The sequence below is a fragment of the Salvelinus sp. IW2-2015 genome, linkage group LG36 (genome assembly GCF_002910315.2).
Source record: "Salvelinus sp. IW2-2015 linkage group LG36, ASM291031v2, whole genome shotgun sequence".
NCBI classification, from domain to species: domain Eukaryota; kingdom Metazoa; phylum Chordata; class Actinopteri; order Salmoniformes; family Salmonidae; genus Salvelinus; species Salvelinus sp. IW2-2015.
The window spans coordinates 14,951,277-14,970,064 of record NC_036875.1 but is presented as its reverse complement, the minus strand read 5'-3'; the positions used below and the strand labels follow the sequence as shown (position 1 = coordinate 14,970,064).

The 18,788-nt window shown below is 44.0% G+C and overlaps 1 protein-coding gene across 3 annotated transcripts in view; it reads right to left on the bottom strand.

Annotated features, from left to right (window-relative positions):
• Window positions 1-18,788, bottom strand: part of LOC111959492 (FERM and PDZ domain-containing protein 4-like) — a 54,092-nt gene that overhangs the window by 16,554 nt on the left and 18,750 nt on the right. For all 3 annotated transcript variants that reach the window (XM_023981104.2, XM_070437652.1, XM_023981105.3), the window contains exon 2: window positions 6,000-6,116. In XM_023981104.2, coding sequence (XP_023836872.1) covers window positions 6,000-6,116 — 117 coding nt within the window. The remainder of the gene's footprint in view (window positions 1-5,999; window positions 6,117-18,788) is intronic.

Here is an 18,788-nt window from a genome sequence, read left to right as displayed (position 1 = left end):
GCTTCTGCATTGATTGTTTTCTGTTTGCTAACGCTGTTTATGTCTCGTTCCATGTCCGTTATTTATTAAATGTTACTCCCCGTACCTGCTTCGTCTCTCCAGCGTCATCTTTGTGACAGGGTATACATAGATGACCAGTTTACGGAGTATTATAGAGTGCTATAGAGTAATTGCTGTAATAATCTGTGCAGAATCTCGAAGGGCATTGATCGCTTGCGCCATGTACTTTTAATGTAATCTCAACTGCAATCCAGGTCATTTGGTTCTGCTATTAGATGAAGCACAGTAATAACACATGAATTTGTTGTATACATTTAAAAAAAGATCTGACATTGTATTTCCATTTGATCTTTGCTGTGCCTTTAAATGGTTGAAAGCACAGTAATAAGCATTTGGATGACAACTAAACCAAAAATTAGACATTGTTTTTTCATTGGAATTTGGTTGTGCTTTTAGATGTTTTAAAGCATTGGAAATTCAACAAACTTTGGGTATTTTGAGTGGATGAATATAGGTTGTAATATCATTGATCAACTTCTCAACCAAATATTACCCAATTATCCACGTTGAAATGATGTGGTGTGCCCAGTGGGAAACACTGCTTTTTCCAGATTTAGCACTAAAAAAAGTATATGGCAGCATCTTACTTGCATGTGATTCTTCAGCCATATGGGAAACCAGAAATAGAACGTGTGGCCATTGGCCAATGAGCCTTTGACCTGTGTGAGGTGGTGCAGTATGCTGGTGATTAGGGAAGGGCCAAGTCCTGAGGTTCAAACAGAAACAGACTGGCTTCATGTTGGACCTGTGGAACCACTGTGGCTGGCTAACCTGTCACTGATACCTGTTAGTCTGTTGCCCGACACTCCTCAGTCTGAACCCCGATCACCCTTCTCATTTGAACCAGTCAACATTGACTTTAATTTGGGATATTCCCTCTAGATGGATCTATGTAAATATACTGCAATTCAATTAGACTATCATGTTAACTGTGTTAATAAGTGTATTTGTTGATCATATACAGTACATCAATTAATCAAACTATAATATCCTTTACACCACATAAACTGCCAACAAAACTGTTTATGTGCCAATTTGTAGCTTTGCATCTCCTTTGTATGTTCCTCCAGTTTTTCCTTATCTAGTATCTCTCCCTTCTCCAGCAGCAGAACTGTAGCATCAGAGGCAGCAGTAGCAACTCTTCCCATGGTTGCCACTGTGTTGGGTAATTAGGCCTGTGGGCTGACTGGGGAGCCAGTGTGTAATTCACAGTCATTCCTGACACATGTTCCATTCGTCACTGAATACCCACAATTAATCTTTCAAGGCACTGAGCGAGGGCAGGGAAGGTGCAGGCAGGGGCTTCTTGACATTTACACGGAGGCCTATGGTAACAGACACACAGATGTCTTCTTACTGACATTTGAAACACATTGTGAGTAATGTTATATGGTTGATTCCCTTGGTTTTGGGTTGCAATAAAACATATCATATTGCTAAGGTGCCACTGAGACAAAGTCACTTTTGGATTTGTGATGTTGGTTTCAGCACTTATACATGACAACCACAACAGATTGTGTGCAGTGGAAAAACATATGGACATCTGCAACCAGGAAGTGTGCTGTCTCATCTCCAACCACGGCCACCTGCTAGAGATGGCCCGCCTCCCAACGTACTGACAGCCCTCTCAGCTAGCACATTTAGTTCCTTGGAAGTTGTGTGAACGTATGTTTTTGGTTTCACATTGGTTGTTGGAATGAAGCCATACGTTTCCTCTGCTCTCCTCTCCCAAGGCCATAGTCATATTCATAGATTATGCAATGTCGGTCATTTAGTATGCATGGAAAGGGTACACCCTGATGGTCAGTGTAAAGCAATGCATTTCCTTCTCCATCCACATGAGCTTCTATGCGTCCTCCACATGCTCCATGATCTATCTCACTTGTTTACAATAGGAAAAGTGAATGGGAACAGAAGTTTGACGTTTTCTCTCGTGTCTTCTTATTTAAACAACAACAAAAATTGATAAAATCTAAGCCCTTCTTAGATCAGCTGATATCTCAAAGTGCTGTACAGAAACCCAGCCTAAAACCCCAAACAGCAAGCAATGCAGGTGTAGAAGCACGGTGGCTAGGAAAAACTCCCTAGAAAGGCCAAAACCTAGGAAGAAACCTAGAGAGGAACCAGGCTATGAGTGGTGGCCAGTCCTCTTCTGGCTGTGCCGGGTGGAGATTATTACAGAACATCGCCAAGATGTTCAAATGTTCATAAATGACCAGCATGGTCAAATAATAATAATCACAGTAGTTGTCGAGGGTGCAACAGGTCAGCACCTCAGGAGTAAATGTCAGTTGGCTTTTCATAGCTGATCATTGAGAGTATCTCTACCGCTCCTGCTGTCTCTAGAGAGTTGAAAACAGCAGGTCTGGGACAGGTAGCACGTCCGGATAACTTGAAAACCCTGACTTTTAGGGTTATTTTAAGATGTCAGGCTTGAAAATCAGTTCAGTGCCTCACTACCCAAACCAGAGGTAACTTGTATGAAGTGGCCAAGAGACATATGATCTCCTACTGCTATTTAGTGGACAAACTGGGAATCAGATAGGGCGTATATTTACATCAATCAGCTGTCTCCTCATATGTATATCAGTCCTGTTTTTTATGTAAGACAACAAATGATGTTGCATAAGCCCTGTGTTTTTAAAAGGGCTGATTTCCTATAGGAATTTGCACATGTTTAGAGCGACACCATTACGTAAAATGTCTGACTTTATAAAAATATTTTCTTTATAGTTTTGGAACAGTAATTGGTGACATATTTTGTCAAACCTAGACTTTCAAATGTCTTATTCCCCAAAATTTGACAATTGGGAATGTATTCATTTTTAAATAACATTCTTAGAATGTTCTCTGAATGTTAGTTAGTAAGTTTTTACATTTTTTTAATGGAAAGTTGTCTTAGTGTTCTCGGAACAATTTGAGAACATGACTTTAAATAAAACCATGTTAAAACCTGTAGGAAACGTTTTGCTGAAGTACTGAAATTCCCACAGAAGAACGTTGTTTCTTAACTTCCTTGGAACAATTTGAGAACATGACTTTAAATAGAACCATGATAAAACCTGTAGGAAACGTTATGCTGAAGTACTGAAGTTCCCACAGAGGAACGTTGTTTCTTAACGTTCTCTGAACTATTTGAGAACATTTGAGATAACATTTAATCATGTTTGAACTTTTAGGAAATGTTTTGTAAAGTAATGAAATACCAAGAAAACATATTTTTTTTGTCAAGCTCCTTAAATGTGCTGAGAATGTTCCAAAGCCAAGCAACTATCCTGCACCATTCCCAGAAAGTTGTGGGAAGGTTGTATCCAAAATAACCAGGACAACCACGCTCTCACCAAGCTCTAAGAAACATATGGTTCTCAGAACACTATGTGCTAGCTGGGCTGTGTCTAATGGACACTAATCAGCACCATTAGTTACTAATGTTCTGCAGCTTGCCCCATTCTACAACATAGAAATATAATCGTTCTAGGACTTTTATTTCTATGATCTACACATTCCTCATAACCCATAGTGACTGATCACTAAGCAGCTGAGTGACTGACCATAAGCAACACAAGATATATAAACATAAGCAACACAAACTATTGTCCTTACTGAGTCTACACCAGGACCAAATCTTCTTAAGAGGAGAACGTCTGAAGGGTTGCAACAAACCATTTCTCTTGAAGTAATTTTGTTGTTTTTTTGGCCGTGTACTCCCTGCCTGGGTAGCAATGTTCTAAGCACTTTGAATTACCATTGACAAGCAATATAATGCCTAATGTATGACGTAAAGCTTTTGATAAAGCCAACTTCGGGAAATTATGCTGACTCGCAGCTCTGCTTACCCCACCTTTTCACCTTAAATGTACTCTTAGATTAAAATATGTTTCCTCTATTACAAACAGGTAGAGAGTGGGATGGAGAGAGAGAGACAGAGAAAGAGAGCAAGAGATAGAGAGAGAGTGAGAGAGAGAGAGAGAGTGAGCGAGAGAGAGAGAGGCAGAGAGAGAGAGAGAGAGTGAGAGAGAGAGAGAGAGGCAGAGAGAGAGAGAGAGACCGTACATTATAGTCTAAGATATCTTATGAAATTATCCTCTTCTATGATCGGTCTTCATGAAACTGGGCTTTTGACCATATCCCCACAATGCTACTGATGTAATCCAACCTTTTAACTCCTATGGACTGTAAATATACACCTCTTTCCAAAGTCATATAGCTAGATATCTCTGTTATACACTGAGTATACCAAACATTAGGAATACCTTCCTAATATTGAGTGGCACCGACCCCCCTCCCCAATTTTGCCCTTGGAAGAGCCTCAATTAGTCAGGGCATGGCCTCTACAAGGTGTGGAAAGAGTTCCACAGGAATGCTGGCCCATGTTGACTCCAATACTCCCACAGTTCTGTCAAGTTGGCTGGATGCCCACGGGAAACTGTTATAGTTCTTGACCCAAACCGGTGCGCCTGGCACCTACTACCATACCCGTTCAAAGGCACTTAAATATTTTGTCTTGTCCATTCACCCTCTGAATGGCACGCATACACAATCCATGTCTCAATTGTTTCAAGGCTTAAAAGTCCTTCTTTAACCTGTCTCCTCCTCTTCGTCTACACTGATTGAAGTGGATTTAACAAGTGATAACAGCTTTCACCTGGTCAGTCTATGTCATGGAAAGAGCGGGTGTTCATAATGTTTTATACACTCAGTGTATATGGTGTGATACAGTATGCTTAGTCACTGTCACTGGTTTATTCATGCCTTCCTGTCATGCATACTATACCTGTTTCATTAAGCAACACCACAACTTGATGTCAAACAATTAGAACCTTGAAAAACTGAGAGATCACTACTGACACAGACATGCCACATTATTTATGAGTCTTCTTCCTATTTAGCAAGGTTCAGCCTCAGTGATGTGCCTCATCCAGACAGGCTATGTACATCCAATACACTCCGTCCTCCTCTGGAGCTCTTATGTAACCTGTCTGACATCACGCTGCTCAAGCTCTAACCCAAGTATGATAAGTTCCCTAGCCTGTTTCCGACAGTACCTATCTCAACGCAGCGCAATATCACAATATAACATATCGCACATCTCTGTATGAGAGCTAGGTTTATATGTAATCACCAGGCAAACAACGTGCACATACTGTATGTAATACTGTATTACAGCAGGGTGCATATTCCATGAGTACACACTGTGTCTAAATAAGAAAGCACTATATTATGCATAAAGAGATAAGTACAAATGCCACAGTATGGCTGGGAATCTTGACTTTTTTTGTTTGTTGCAAAGCCTCATACTCCTACAGAAACATAAGACATGAAGAAGCAGCCAAACACTCCCTTGTTACTCTGGGCTTTCTTGCCCGCATACAGTACAGAACAGTACAGTACAGAGCAGAACAGTACAGTCAAACCACATTCAGATCATAGGAGAGACAGATAGACAGAGAGGATTATTTTACCTGTAGTCCTCCTCAGATATCCAGAATGGCTATGGATCGATTATGCTGATAACACTGCACCCCAGCGTCTCTGCAGCTACATGCAGTCTCATAGAGATCAAAGAAAGTCGCTACGCAGGTGAATTCTTTATCAGGAGCCGGCAGAGAACATAATTAGGGTTTAGTTCTCTGCTCCAGAGCTAGCTACAGTAAAGTGGTTGGAGCGTGTCTGTGAGTGTGTGTGTGTGAGAGAGAGAGAGAGAGAGAGAGAGAGAGTCTGTGTGCAGACAGGGTCTGTGTCTGTGCGCAGCAATGGAAAGAAAAGGAGAATCAGTATTCTGAAGGCACAGATGGAGGGAGAGAGAGAGTGTGGAGGCACTAGGCAATGACGTGGCTGAAATAATCACAGGTTGCCAAAGCCTCCCAAACATCTGGGACTGAGAGAGAACCACTGTCTTCTTTTTTTCTCTCCTCGTGCCTCTCCTCGACTCGACTTACTTGATGTAGCAGTCTCGTCCGTCTCTATTGGTGGCCATGTCCCATCCATTGGGGGGTCCATGTGCGGCGCTCCAGGTGCCAGAAGGAGGTGGCCAGCCTGATGACTTGGTCCTGTGGCTGGGGAGGAGGACAGGGGGAGGAGGTCAGGCATAACATACTTACAGTAATGACAAAAGTCCTATAGGCTGCATCTTAAATCCCACCCTATTCCCCATATAGTGCACCACTTTTGACACTAGGTGAGTCATCATGGCACAGTTTGAGGCATCCCAACTCATAACAAGTGGATGTCTAATTTGAAGCTCACGAACAATGTTCCTTAACCAGTGTTCAGTCAATTAATGTAAATCACATGAATAATGTAATTGAGACACGTAGGCGTAATTGTCATGCCTCACTCTTGTGCTATCACAGGCATGAAATCGTTTTTATTCCGAGATGTTCCCAGATTCCTCCGAAAGCAGGGAACCCGGAGGATATCTGTGATAAGGGCAGTGCCAGGAAGAGTTCAGAGTTTATAAGTGAGAAAACGGAAACCCATGTGTTTTGTCCCTTTTCAGGAAATAATGGATAGTACTGAAAGAGCAAAGAAGAACCCATCTTTACTATGAAATCTGTGCTGTAATTTGTCTTCCAGCTGGAAACGATCTAAATCAAATAGTCTAAGAGCGAAATCACCAAAGGCTCTAATCCTTACTTTGCCACAACACTTAAATCAAGTCATTAAACAGATCCCTTCCTGTGTCTTCAATGTTCAAGTAACACTATCTCCTCTTGTACCACACAATATAACATGTCACAGTTGTCACCTAACAGAGTGATGGACACTCAGAATAGGTCCATGATGAGCCTAAGAGCATGATGGATGCCCCCATACTTCTCTTTCTTTCCCTCTTTCTTTCTTTCTTTCTTTCTTTCTTTCTTTCTTTCTTTCTTTCTTTCTCACCCCTGCCCCGTCCCTCCCCCTCTCTTACTAGCTTTTGGTCTCTTTATCGCTCTCTCTCTCTATGTGAGCAATGGGTGAAGATATGAAAGCTGTGGCAGTAAGTTATGTCACTTCAAAGGCTTGTCTGCTGTGTAACAGGCCTCTTCGCATTCATTATTCAAAGCCTCTCTTTCTTCCCCTCTTTATTTCTCCCCGGTTACCAACCAACTTACTTAATGTCTATGTCTGTCTGTGTGTGTGTGGTGTGTGTGTGTCATATTACATAGCAGGCTCTATGCATGAAAACACAACATGTAAAGCAGATTCAAAAGCCAGAGGAGAAAACAATAGACAACCGAGCAGCTATATTGTATACTTCTGCCATGAACGTGACCTGCATGACCTTGATAACAAGGCTTATGTTACTTTCATCCAGCAAAAATTAAATAAAGCAACAGCCAATAGGTCTATGGTAGTTCTGAGAATACTTAACCTCGTTAAAAAAGCACTTAAGTGCTACTGGATGCATTGATTCTGCATGTGTTCATATTAAATCATAGGGGAGTCTGTTGGAAATAGCGTCTGTAGCCTACTCTGAAACCCATAGAACAGCAGAGCACTGGGATAGGCTGGGCTCCAAACGGGTGCTATCTGATTTCCTCCAATACAATCGTGTGTTTGAGAGGTATTAGCGTTTCCACATGCTATGAATTTATGGGTGCCACAGTGCATTAACAGAAAGCAGCAGGTTCCCCTGGCCAGAGGTCCTCATCACATTGATTCTGCCCACATAATTTCATTCTCTTTTTCCACATTTGGGAAATGAGTTAGCATTGTATTGTCTCTTTCTTACAATTTAAAAAATATATACATTTTACATCACCAAATACCATGTTGTATTTATTTGGGGAACACTGTACATTCTTTCACAGCAGTGGGGATTTTGTGGTATCCTACAATAAGGCATTGGTAATAAAGTTCAATGCCAAATTWGAACTCTCTAAGTGGTGTACTGAATAGCATGGCACCATCACTGAAATGTGACTGTGGAGAGTTGAGCCTGTCCTCTCAATTGAGAGAAGTCCTTGAACTCTAATGACACCCACAATCTTCAATACTCCACATTCAGAACAGCAAACAGGGCACCATGCAGCTATGGTGACTATGACAATTCTCCGGAAGTCTTTGCTATACAAATAGAGCATGGTTCTACTCACAGATTCCGAAGATGTGCCTTCAAAATGCCATTCTGAATCGACCAGAAGCTGTATAATATCCATTCTCTTTCTTTTCAGCCACACTCCCCTATCTTTCTCTCCCCTAATGGCACAGTCATTGATATTTTGATCTTTGCTTTCTTTTATCTGTAGTCCCGGAATACATTATGCCATTGAGGCTGTGTGTTCTCGAGGAAGAATAATAGCCAGTCGAGGAGTTGAAGAAGTTCGCTGCAGTGGTGGACAGTGAAACTAAGCCTAGGTAGGCTTTAATAAATGATGACTACTATCTGGCATTAGTAGTGCGCCAGGCCGGGCCCAGGTGGGTAATCCACGCTGCGCAATTCATTACCAGGTCCTGCTAGGAGTCAGAGAAACCGGGCCTCTGGACGTTGTTTGTCTCTGATGCTCAAAATTGCTGTTAATAGATGGACTGGGAGTCCCTGTTCAATGTTGTGTTCTGAGAATAAGGGGTTCCTTGAGACTTCCCTTGGAATAAAGAACACCACAGAAAGTGGATAGACAAGAGATTACTGTGTGTATTTTGTTTTTAAGTATGGTACTGGATGTTTAATGATGAACTATTCAATTCTAATACATTTTCAATCTAATCTAAATACCAACATTACCTTCTACAATGTTGTATACAACTGAAACAGAGCAACCTAAGTCCATAAACCACAGACAATAATAAGATCAACAACTTTAAATTACCTTCCTCAGAGTACAGGTAGGTAGGCTATAATTTTCCACCAGCAGTCAACCTTCTGGAAACATTACGGATGGTGAATAATAACCAATAGAAGTATTGCACTCCTGGGAGTCTCATAGCCTCTGTTGCCATGACAATGAAGGTCAGGTATAGTTCAGGCTCTACTCTATACTCCAAGTTTAAACACAAAGATCACAACCTCGACGCATTTATTAAAGGGACTTAATTTTACACCGGCTAAATGTCAACATCTATATGTGTGGGGGAGGAGGAAGTAATATCTTTGCCTCAAAAGGTGTCGGATTTCTGTGCATAGTTTATTAAGTTGAAACCAACATCAAACCAACAATCGACCATAAGAATCCAATGGTTTTGAGCCTGTATGTAGTCAGGGGAGCTATCCCTTTTCAGTCGATAATAAACATAGCATAACTAAACTAATCTCATCCTTTCTTTATCACTCCACTCACTACCTTGCACTTTCTCTCTCCTCTCCCTCTCTTTCTTTCTCTCTCTTTGTCTTTATCAACCAGATATTGGTGAGAACATGTCATAGTATATCCCCTGAAGACTTGGTGTTAATGAATTATCTTCCTTTGCTTGATAGGTGGCAGAGGCTACACCAAGCACGGCCATTGGAACACAAGACCACTCCACTCTGCTTGAATAATTCACAGGGATAATCTCCATGAGTGAAACTAAAGCCAGACACTGGCATCGACATCACTCTCATTACCCATATTGAAGGTTAAAGATGGAATCCACAGTAGGGGGAAACAGTGCCACTGTCCACCCCACAGCCATTGTTATTGTTTTTGTTTTGTTGACAAAGCAGATGTGGGGAAGGCTGGGGGAGCGTTGCACATCATGGTAAAAMAAAAAATTGCAGTACATATGCTGCTGCTCTATCCTGCTTGCAATGATGTCCGATTGAAGATAACAGTGTTCAGTGTTTGCAGTAACTTCTTTGTTGTTGTAATATCGCAAACGGACGTGGCAGTTTCACCATTAAGGATTCAAGTGGCTGTCGGCCATTATGGCTACAACAAGACACACATCATTATAAACAGGAAATAGGTATAACTCCTGATGTTTATTGTGCTTGTGGGGCAATATGTTTTATTATCCTTAAAGTGGCAATCTGCCGTTTAAACAATAACAATACCCACCACTGTTTTGGTAAAAAGCTGAGTGATGGGGCTGGAAAAATGTAACTACTCTCAAATTCATAGACAGGGCTCAAAGTTATAGTTTTAACCATATTTTGAGGCTATACAGTGCTTGTTTACATTTACTTTCCTTACAAACATTGGAGATATATAAGCTTATATTGTGGGTTCTGATGGGGTTCGACTGAGCTCATGAGGCATTAATAAGTTATACTCTTAAAAAATCAATGTGTACATATCATTATTTAACATTGTATGTCTAAAATTGGATGTAGCAACTGCAGATTGACCCTTTAATCTACAGTAAACATCCCTGTAGGAGATTCCAATATATTTGCCCCTCACTACTGTACTATTAACATTAAAATACCTTAGCTACATGCAGATCAAATTGTAAAAAAATATATATATATATATCACCATAATGTCATGACAGTATCTGCTGCTGTACAGTACAACAGAGTTTTCTTCAACATAACCACTGCATAAATTCCCCAAAGTGGGAGAATATTGCTAGTGTTTTCAGGTGTGTCGGAAGTAATTTTCAGCTGTGTAGTGAAAATGTTGCGTAACTGGTTTATCATCTGCCACTCTGTTGAGACCCCCCCCCCCCACACACACACCTGTTCCCTGGTAGAAAGTAGTGCACTAAATAGGGAGTAGGGTGACATTTGAGACACATACCAAAGCTCTCAGACAAGATGCCTCCTCCTGGGGTGGAGAAGCACCTGCTTTGGCATCTGAAATTTTGGGGGAGTTTGAAAGTAATGTCTCCCCTCTGTTTGACCCAGCTAAGGAGTTCCTACCATATAATTAGGAATCAGAAACCAACTGAGGGTCCCTTACTTTCACTCATACTATCAGAACCGGGGTTAAAAAAGAAAACTTGAGTTCTCTTTCAAATACTTGTTTCTCAAATTTTTGTTGTTGTTGTATTTTACCCTCCATTTTTCCACAATTTTGATCTTGTATTATCAGTGCAACTCCTCATCGGGCTCGAGAGGCGAAGGTCGAGTCATGCGTCCTCTGAAACATGACCTGCCAAACCGCGCTTCTCCTGCTTAACCCAGAAGCCAGCCAAACCAATGTGTCAGAGGAAACACTGTTCAACTGACGACYGAGGTCAACCTGCAGGTGCCTGGCCCACCACAAGGAGTCGCTAGAGGGCGATGAGTTAAGTAAAGCCCCCCTCTCTCCCCTAAACTCTCCCCTAACCCGTACAACGCTGGGCCAACTGTGCGCCGCCCTATGGGACTCCTGATCACGGCCAGTTGTGATACAGCCCGGGATCGAACCTGGGTCTGTAATGACGCCACTAGCACTGCGACGCATTGCCTTAGACTGCTGCACCACTCGAGAGGCCCCTCAAATACTTGTTTCAATATCTCACAATGTGGATATGGCCAACTCCCATATCGCAGACAWKCTCCGTTTACTGCTCTTCCCTCGTGGACTGCGCCCCACCCTGTGAGTGATGCCTCTGTCATCACCACCTTCCTCATTGATACTACCGCTAGGGGAGTACCAGAAACGAAGATCGAGGGGCTCGTCTAGTGACAGAGAGCCGAGAGACATTCTGAGGTTATTGTTTATCTTTTGATTGAGGTGACGTTGTGTACACATACATTGTAAGTCTCTCATTCTCAGTAGACCTAGCGGTACAACTGAGATGGTTGTGAGGTGGGTTACAAGGGAAGCCGTATCTCACACTGCATGCTCCTGTGTCAGGGAGAAAAGCAGGTAATCGTCTACGTAGGCAGAGGTTCTCAGCCCCCTGATTCTCAGGGATGCTAGAGCCACCTCCACACCCTTGCTGAACGTCCAGGGAGGTAGTGCTAACAAGGGGACAGCGAGGTATTCGTAGGCTGTGTCCTGAAAGGCAAAACTGAGAAATCTCCTGTGTGCTGGCAAAATACTTATGTGAAAATAAGCATCCTGTAGGTCAATTGAAGTTAACCAGTCGACCCAGGGAATAGAGAGTACGGAACGTGAACTTTCTCAGATAGCTGTTAACGACCCGTAGGTCCAGAATGGGGCGTATCCGCTCCTTTTTTTGGGAACCAGGAAGAACCGGGAGTAGATGCCGTTATGGCTCTCTTTCGCTGGTATTGCTCTGATTGCTCTGTTGCTCAATAGAGAGGAGATTTCCTGCTCTGGTATTCAAGCTGAGTCACCACGGGATTCTAGCTATTGAAGCTAAAATCCCTTTGAAAACAGGTGGCTTCATGGCAACGAAGGCTGCTGAGGGATCACAGCTCATAATAATGGCCGGAATGGAGCAAATGGAATGGCATCAAACACCTGGAAACTATGTGTTTGATGTATTTGATACCATTCCACTGATWCCGCTCCAGTCATTACCWCCARCCCGCTCTCCCCAATTAAGGTGCTACCAACCTCCTGTACTTCATAGCGAACTGCAGTCAGTACCCCTTTATAACTGTGGACAAGTCCCAGGGTTGGACTGCGAATGCGGGCCAGTTCCCTGCTCTTGTGGCGAGTCACCCACATGTTGGATGACACTTTCTCGCCAGTGGTCCTGGAGTGCCCCCTGGTGGCGTTATAGCGAGTTGCCCTTTTGTTATATTTCTGCTCTGTGTCATTGACAAGACTCTTGAATGGGACAGAGACTTATATGATTTAAAGGGATAGTATCAAAACAATGGTGCTTGGTGGCGACCTGCCCCGGCTACTTGAACGAGAGCTGAGGGGAAAGCTGTAGCACGGAGGGGTAAACTGTGCACTTGGGGGTAGAGTGAGCCCCCTCCGTCTTCCATTTGCGCAGATACATCTGAATGAGCCACTGCACAAGGGTTAGGGTTTTAGATTGGGTGGGAAGTCTGTGCTCCACCCAAGTGGGGACAGGCCAAGACACAATGTGAACTGTTGGCTGCCCCTTCTGCCRCTCGGAAAGTACCACTAAGTCGAGTGCCCCTTCTTTCCCCAGGGAATCAATTGGGCGGAACTTAGATGCGGCTGCAGCAAAGGGTGGCTTTCCCCACTGCCAGCCTCTGTTATGAGACTCGTACTGTGGGTTCGCTGCCTGCTTCGTCGCTGGGGGCTTTGCAGTGTGGAAAACCCTGGTGCCAGTGTGTTGCCCTTTCCCTGCCGCGAAGCCTTGGCTTGTCAAGGGGTAGACTGGGATGCTGCAGTACTGGCCCAAACAGTTCCTTCGGCTCAATCGGACCGTCAAGGAAATCTGCCTGTCCAAGAGGCTTGACAAGTTGAGCCACAGGGCTCTCTCCCCTAGCACAGCAAGGCTCATGGAGCACCCACAGCCTTGAATGGCGCCGCTGGAGGCCAGAGGTTCTGGCCTGCATCTGTAACGATGCAGATCTCCTTCAATAGGTTCTGGATGGCTGTCGATGTCTAAGAGATTGCCTATCTCCAGTAACAAATGGGCCTGGTAAGCCAACAGTAGGGACATTATGTTGAACGCCCGTACTGAATGTGCCACAGACAAGTAGACCTTCTGGATGATGGCTTTGGCCACGCAAGCTGGGACCGCTGGGAGGATGGGGATCTGAATAAATACCAATAAATACCAATACCGATACACAACACTATTGACAGAAGCTGAGGTTCTACGTTCGGCAGCATTAACCTCACGGTTCGCCTGAAAACAGTTAAGTAGGAAGACAGGGATCTAGTCATGCTGAGAAAGGCTTTAGGTGCCGTAGTGATCTTCTGCAGGGAAAAGAGGTGAGAATGACCGTAGGACAGACGAGTGGCACCTTATAAAACGCTACCGTAGTTCTATCAACACATCGACTGTAGTACTCTCGCTGCTAAAACACTCAACCACTGCTACTCCAACTCCAACTCTGGGATGCCTACAAGGCCCTTTCTCTCCCTCCGGCAAATCTGTTCTTAATTTTTCACCTTCCTTCCTAAAGGCAGAAACTCAAACAGGAAGTATCCATGCTAAGGACTGTTCAAMGCTGGTCTGACCAATCGGAATCCATGCTTCAARATAGTTTTGATCGCTCGGACTGGGATATGTTCCGGGTAGCCTCCGAGAATAATATTGACGAATACACGAACATGGTGACTGAGTTTATCAGGAAGTGTATAGGAGATGTTGTACCCACTGTGACTATTAAAACCTACCCTAACCAGAAACCGTGGATAGATGGCAGCATTAGCGTAAAACTAAAGCAYGAACCATCGCATTTAACCATGGAATAGTGACTTTGAATATGGCCGAATACAAACAGTGTATTTATTCCCTCCGTAAGTCAATCAAACAGGCAAAACGTCAGTATAGAGACAAAGTGGAGTCACAATTCAATGGCTCCGACACAAGACGTATGTGGCAGGGTCTACAGACAATCACGGACCACAAAGGGAAAACCAATCACATCGCAGACACCAATGTCTTGCTTCCAGACAAGCTAAACACCTTCTTCGCCCGCTTTGAGGATAACAGTGCCACTGACGTGGCCCGCTACCAAGGACTTTGGGCTCTCCTTCTCCGTGGCCGACGTGAGTAAAACATTTAAGCGTGTTAACCCTCGCTTGGCTACCTTCCCAGATGGAATCCCTAGCAGCGTCCTCAGAGCATGCACAGACCAGCTGGCTGGTGTGTTTACGTACATATTCAATCTCTCCATATCCCAGTCTGCTGTCCCCACATGCTTTTAATATCCACCTTTGTTCCTGTACCCAAGATAGCAAAGGTAACTGAACTAAATGAACTATCATGAAGTGCTTTGAGAGACAAGCCAAGGATCATCTACCTTACCTGACACCCTAGACCCACTTCAATTTGCTTACCTCCCCAATAGATCCACAGACTATTTAAAATWAAAATATATATATTTAACCTTTATTTAACCAGGTAGGCTAGTTGTCATTTACAACTGCGACCTGACCAAGATAAAGCACAGCAGTTCGATACATACAACAATACAGAGTTACACATGGAATAAACAAACATACAGTCAATAATACAGTAGAGAAAAGAAAAATATATATACAGTGAGTGCAAATGAGGTAAGATAAGTGAGGTAAGGCAAGAAATAGGCCATGGTGTGCGAAATAATTACAATATAGCAATTAGACACTGGAATGGTAGATGTGCAGAAGATTAATGTGCAAGTAGAGATACTGGGGTGCAAAGGAGCAAGATAAATAAATAAATATATTATGGGGATGAGGTAGTTGGATGGGCTGTTTACAGGCTATGTACAGGTGCAGTGATCTGTGAGCTGCTATGACAGCTGATGCTTAAAGCTAGTGAGGGAGATATGGGTCTCCAACTTCAGTGATTTTTACAGTTCGTTCCAGTCATTGGCAGCAGAGAACTGGAAGGAAAGGCGGCCAAAAGAGGAATTGGCTTTGGGGGTGACCAGTGAGATATACCTGGAGCCAGTGGGATTGGCGACGAGTATGAAGTGATGGCCAGCCAACGAGAGCGTACAGGTTGCAGTGGTGGGTAGTATATGGGGCTTTGGTGACAAAACGGATGGCACTGTGATAGACTGCATCCAGTTTGTTGAGTAGAGTAATAGAGCCTATTTTATAGATGACATCGCCGAAGTTGAGGATTGGTAGGATGGTCAGTTCCACAAGGGCATATTTGGCAGCATGAGTGAAGGATGCTTTGTTGCAAAATAGGAAGCCGAATCTAGATTTAATTTTGGATTGGAGATGCTTAATGTGAGTCTGGAAGGAGAGTTTACAGTCTAGCCAGACACCTATCTATTTGTAGTTGTCCACATATTCTAAGTCAGAACCGTCCAGAGTAGTGATGCTGGACGGGCTGGCAGGTGCGGGCAGCGATCGGTTGAAGAGCATGCATTTAGTTTTACTTGCATTTAAGAGCAGTTGGAGGCCACGGAAGGAGAGTTGTATGGCATTGAAGCTCGTCTGGAGGTTATTTAACACAGTGTCCAAAGAAGGGCCAGAAGTATACAGAATGGTGTCATCTGCGTAGAGGTGGATCAGGGAATCACCAGTAGCGAGAGCGACATCATTGATGTATACAGAGAAAAGAGTCGGCCCAAGAATTGAACCCTGTGGCACCCCCATAGAGACTGCAAGAGGTCCGGACAACAGGCCCTCCGATTTGACACACTGAACTCTATCAGAGAAGTAGTTGGTGAACCAGGCGAGGCAGTCATTTGAGAAACCAAGGCTGTTGAGTACGCCGATAAGAATGTGGTGTTTGAAAGAGTCAAAAGCCTTGGCCAGGTCGATAAATACGGCTGCACAGTAATGTCTCTTATCGATGGAGGTTATGATATCGTTTAGGACCTTGTGCGTGGCTGAGGTGCACCCATGACCAGCTCTGAAACCAGATTGCATAGCGGTGAAGGTACAGTGGTATTCGAAATGGTCGGTAATCTGTTTGTTAACTTGGCTTTCGAAGACCTTAGAAAGGCAGGGTAGGATAGATATAGGTCTGTAGCAATTTGGGTCTAGAGTGTCTCCCCCTTTGAACAGGGCGATGACCGCGACATCTTTCCAATCTTTGGGAATCTCAGACGATACGAAAGAGAGGTTGAACAGGCTAGTAATAGGGGTTGCAACAATTTCGGCAAATAATTTTAAAAAGAGAGGGTCCAGATTGTCTAGCCCGGCTGATTTGTAGGGGTCCAGGTTTTACAGGTCTTTCAGAACATCAGCTATCTGGATTTGGGTGAAGGAGAARTGGGGAGGCTTGGGTGAGTTTCTGTGGGGATTTCAGGGCTGTTGACCGGGGTAGGGGTAGCCAGGTGGAAAGCATGGCCAGCCGTAGAAAAATGCTTATTGAAATTCTCAATTATAGTGGATTTATCGGTGGTGACAGTGTTTCCTAGCCTCAGTGCAGTGGGCAGCTGGGAGGAGTTGCTCTTATTCTCCATGGACTTTACAGTGTCCCAGAACATTTTTGAGTTTGTGCAACAGGATGCACATTTTTGCTTGAAAAGCTAGCCTTAGCTTTCCTAACTGCCTGTGTATATTTGTTCCTAACTTCCCTGAAATGTTGCATATCACGGGGGCTATTCGATGCTATTGCAGAACGCCACAGGATGTTTTTGTGCTGGTCAAGGGCAGTCAGGTCTGGAGAGAACCAAGGGCTATATCTGTTCCTGGTTCTAMATTTTTTGAAAGGAAGGCACTTTTAAAGAATGACCAGGCATCCTCTACTGGCGGGATGAGGTCAATATCCTTCCAGGATACCCGGGCCAGGTCAATTAGGTAGGTCTGCTCGCTGAAGTGTTTTAGGGAGCGTTTGACAGTGATGAGGGGTGGTTGTTTGACCGCAGACCCATTACGGATACAGGCAATGAGCAGTGATCACTGAGATCTTGGTTGAAAACAGCAGAGATATATTTGGAGGGCAAGTTGGTTAGGATGATATCTATGAGGGTGCCCGTGTTTACGGATTTGGGGTTGTACCTGGTGGGTTCATTGATAATTTGTGAGAGATTGAGGGCATCAAGCTTAGATTGTAGGATGCCCGGGGTGTTAAGTATGTCCCAGTTTAGGTCACCTAGCAGCACGAGCTCTGAAGATATATGGGGGGCAATCAGTTCACATATGGTGTAGAGGGTGGTCTATAGCAAGCGGCAACGGTGAGAGACTTGTTTCTGGAAAGTTGGATTTTTAAAAGTAGAAGCTCGAATTGTTTGGGTACAGACCTGGATAGTAAGACAGAACTCTGCAGGCTATCTCTGCAGTAGATTGAAACACCGCCCCCTTTGGCAGTTCTATCTTGTCGGAAAATATTACAGTTAGGGATGGAAATTTCAGGGGTTTTGGTGGTCTTCCTGAGCCAGGATTCAGACACGGCTAGTACATCCGGGTTGGCAGAGTGTGCTAGGGCAGTGAGTAAAACAAACTTAGGGAGGAGGCTTCTAATGTTAACATGAATGAAACCAAGGCTTTTATGGTTACAGAAGTCAACAAATGATAGCGCCTGGGGAATGGGAGTGGAGCTAGGCACTGCAGGGCCTGGATTAACCTCCACATCACCAGAGGAACAGAGGAGGAGTAAGATAAGGGTACGGCTAAAGTCTAAAATAACTGGTTGTCTAGTACGTTCAGAACAGAGAGTAAAAGGAGCAGATTTCTGGGCACGGTAGAATAGATTCAAGGCTTAATGTACAGACAAAGGTATGGTAGGATGTGGATACAGTGAGGGTAAACCTGTGCATAGAGTCTCGATGAAAGAGATATTGTCCCTAGAAATATCATTTAAACCAGGTGATATCACCGCATGTGTGGTAGGTGGAACTAAAGTGTTCAATAAGTCATATTGAGCAGGGCTAGAGGCTCTACAGCAAAATAAAGCAAGAAATACTAACCAAAACAGCAATGGACAAGGCATATTGGCGTTAGCGAGAGGCATGCGTAGCCGAGTGATCATAGCAATCCAGTGAGTGGCTTCAGGCAGCTTGCAGGCCGGGGYTAGCAAGCTAACAGAAGGGCCTTGGAGGGACGTCGCGACGGAAGAAAGTCTGTTGTGGCCCCCTCATGCTGTTGTGTCAGCAGACGGATCAGCAGGGCTCCGTGTGGTAAACCAGGCCAATTGGCAGAATAGGTATAGTGGCCAAAGAATTTGTACGGTGGGCCTCTTAAGCTAACAGTCCGATGTGCTCTGGACAGCTAGCAGGCCGCGGCTAGCATGCTAGCGGATGGGATTTCAGGGGACGAAGCGACGGCTGAGCCAGTTGAGAAAAACCCCATCGGGCGAATCACGTCGGTGGTCCAGTCGTGATGAGTTGGCGGGGGTCCAAGCCAGTGGGCAAAATAGGTATTGTAGCCCAAGTAGTGGCT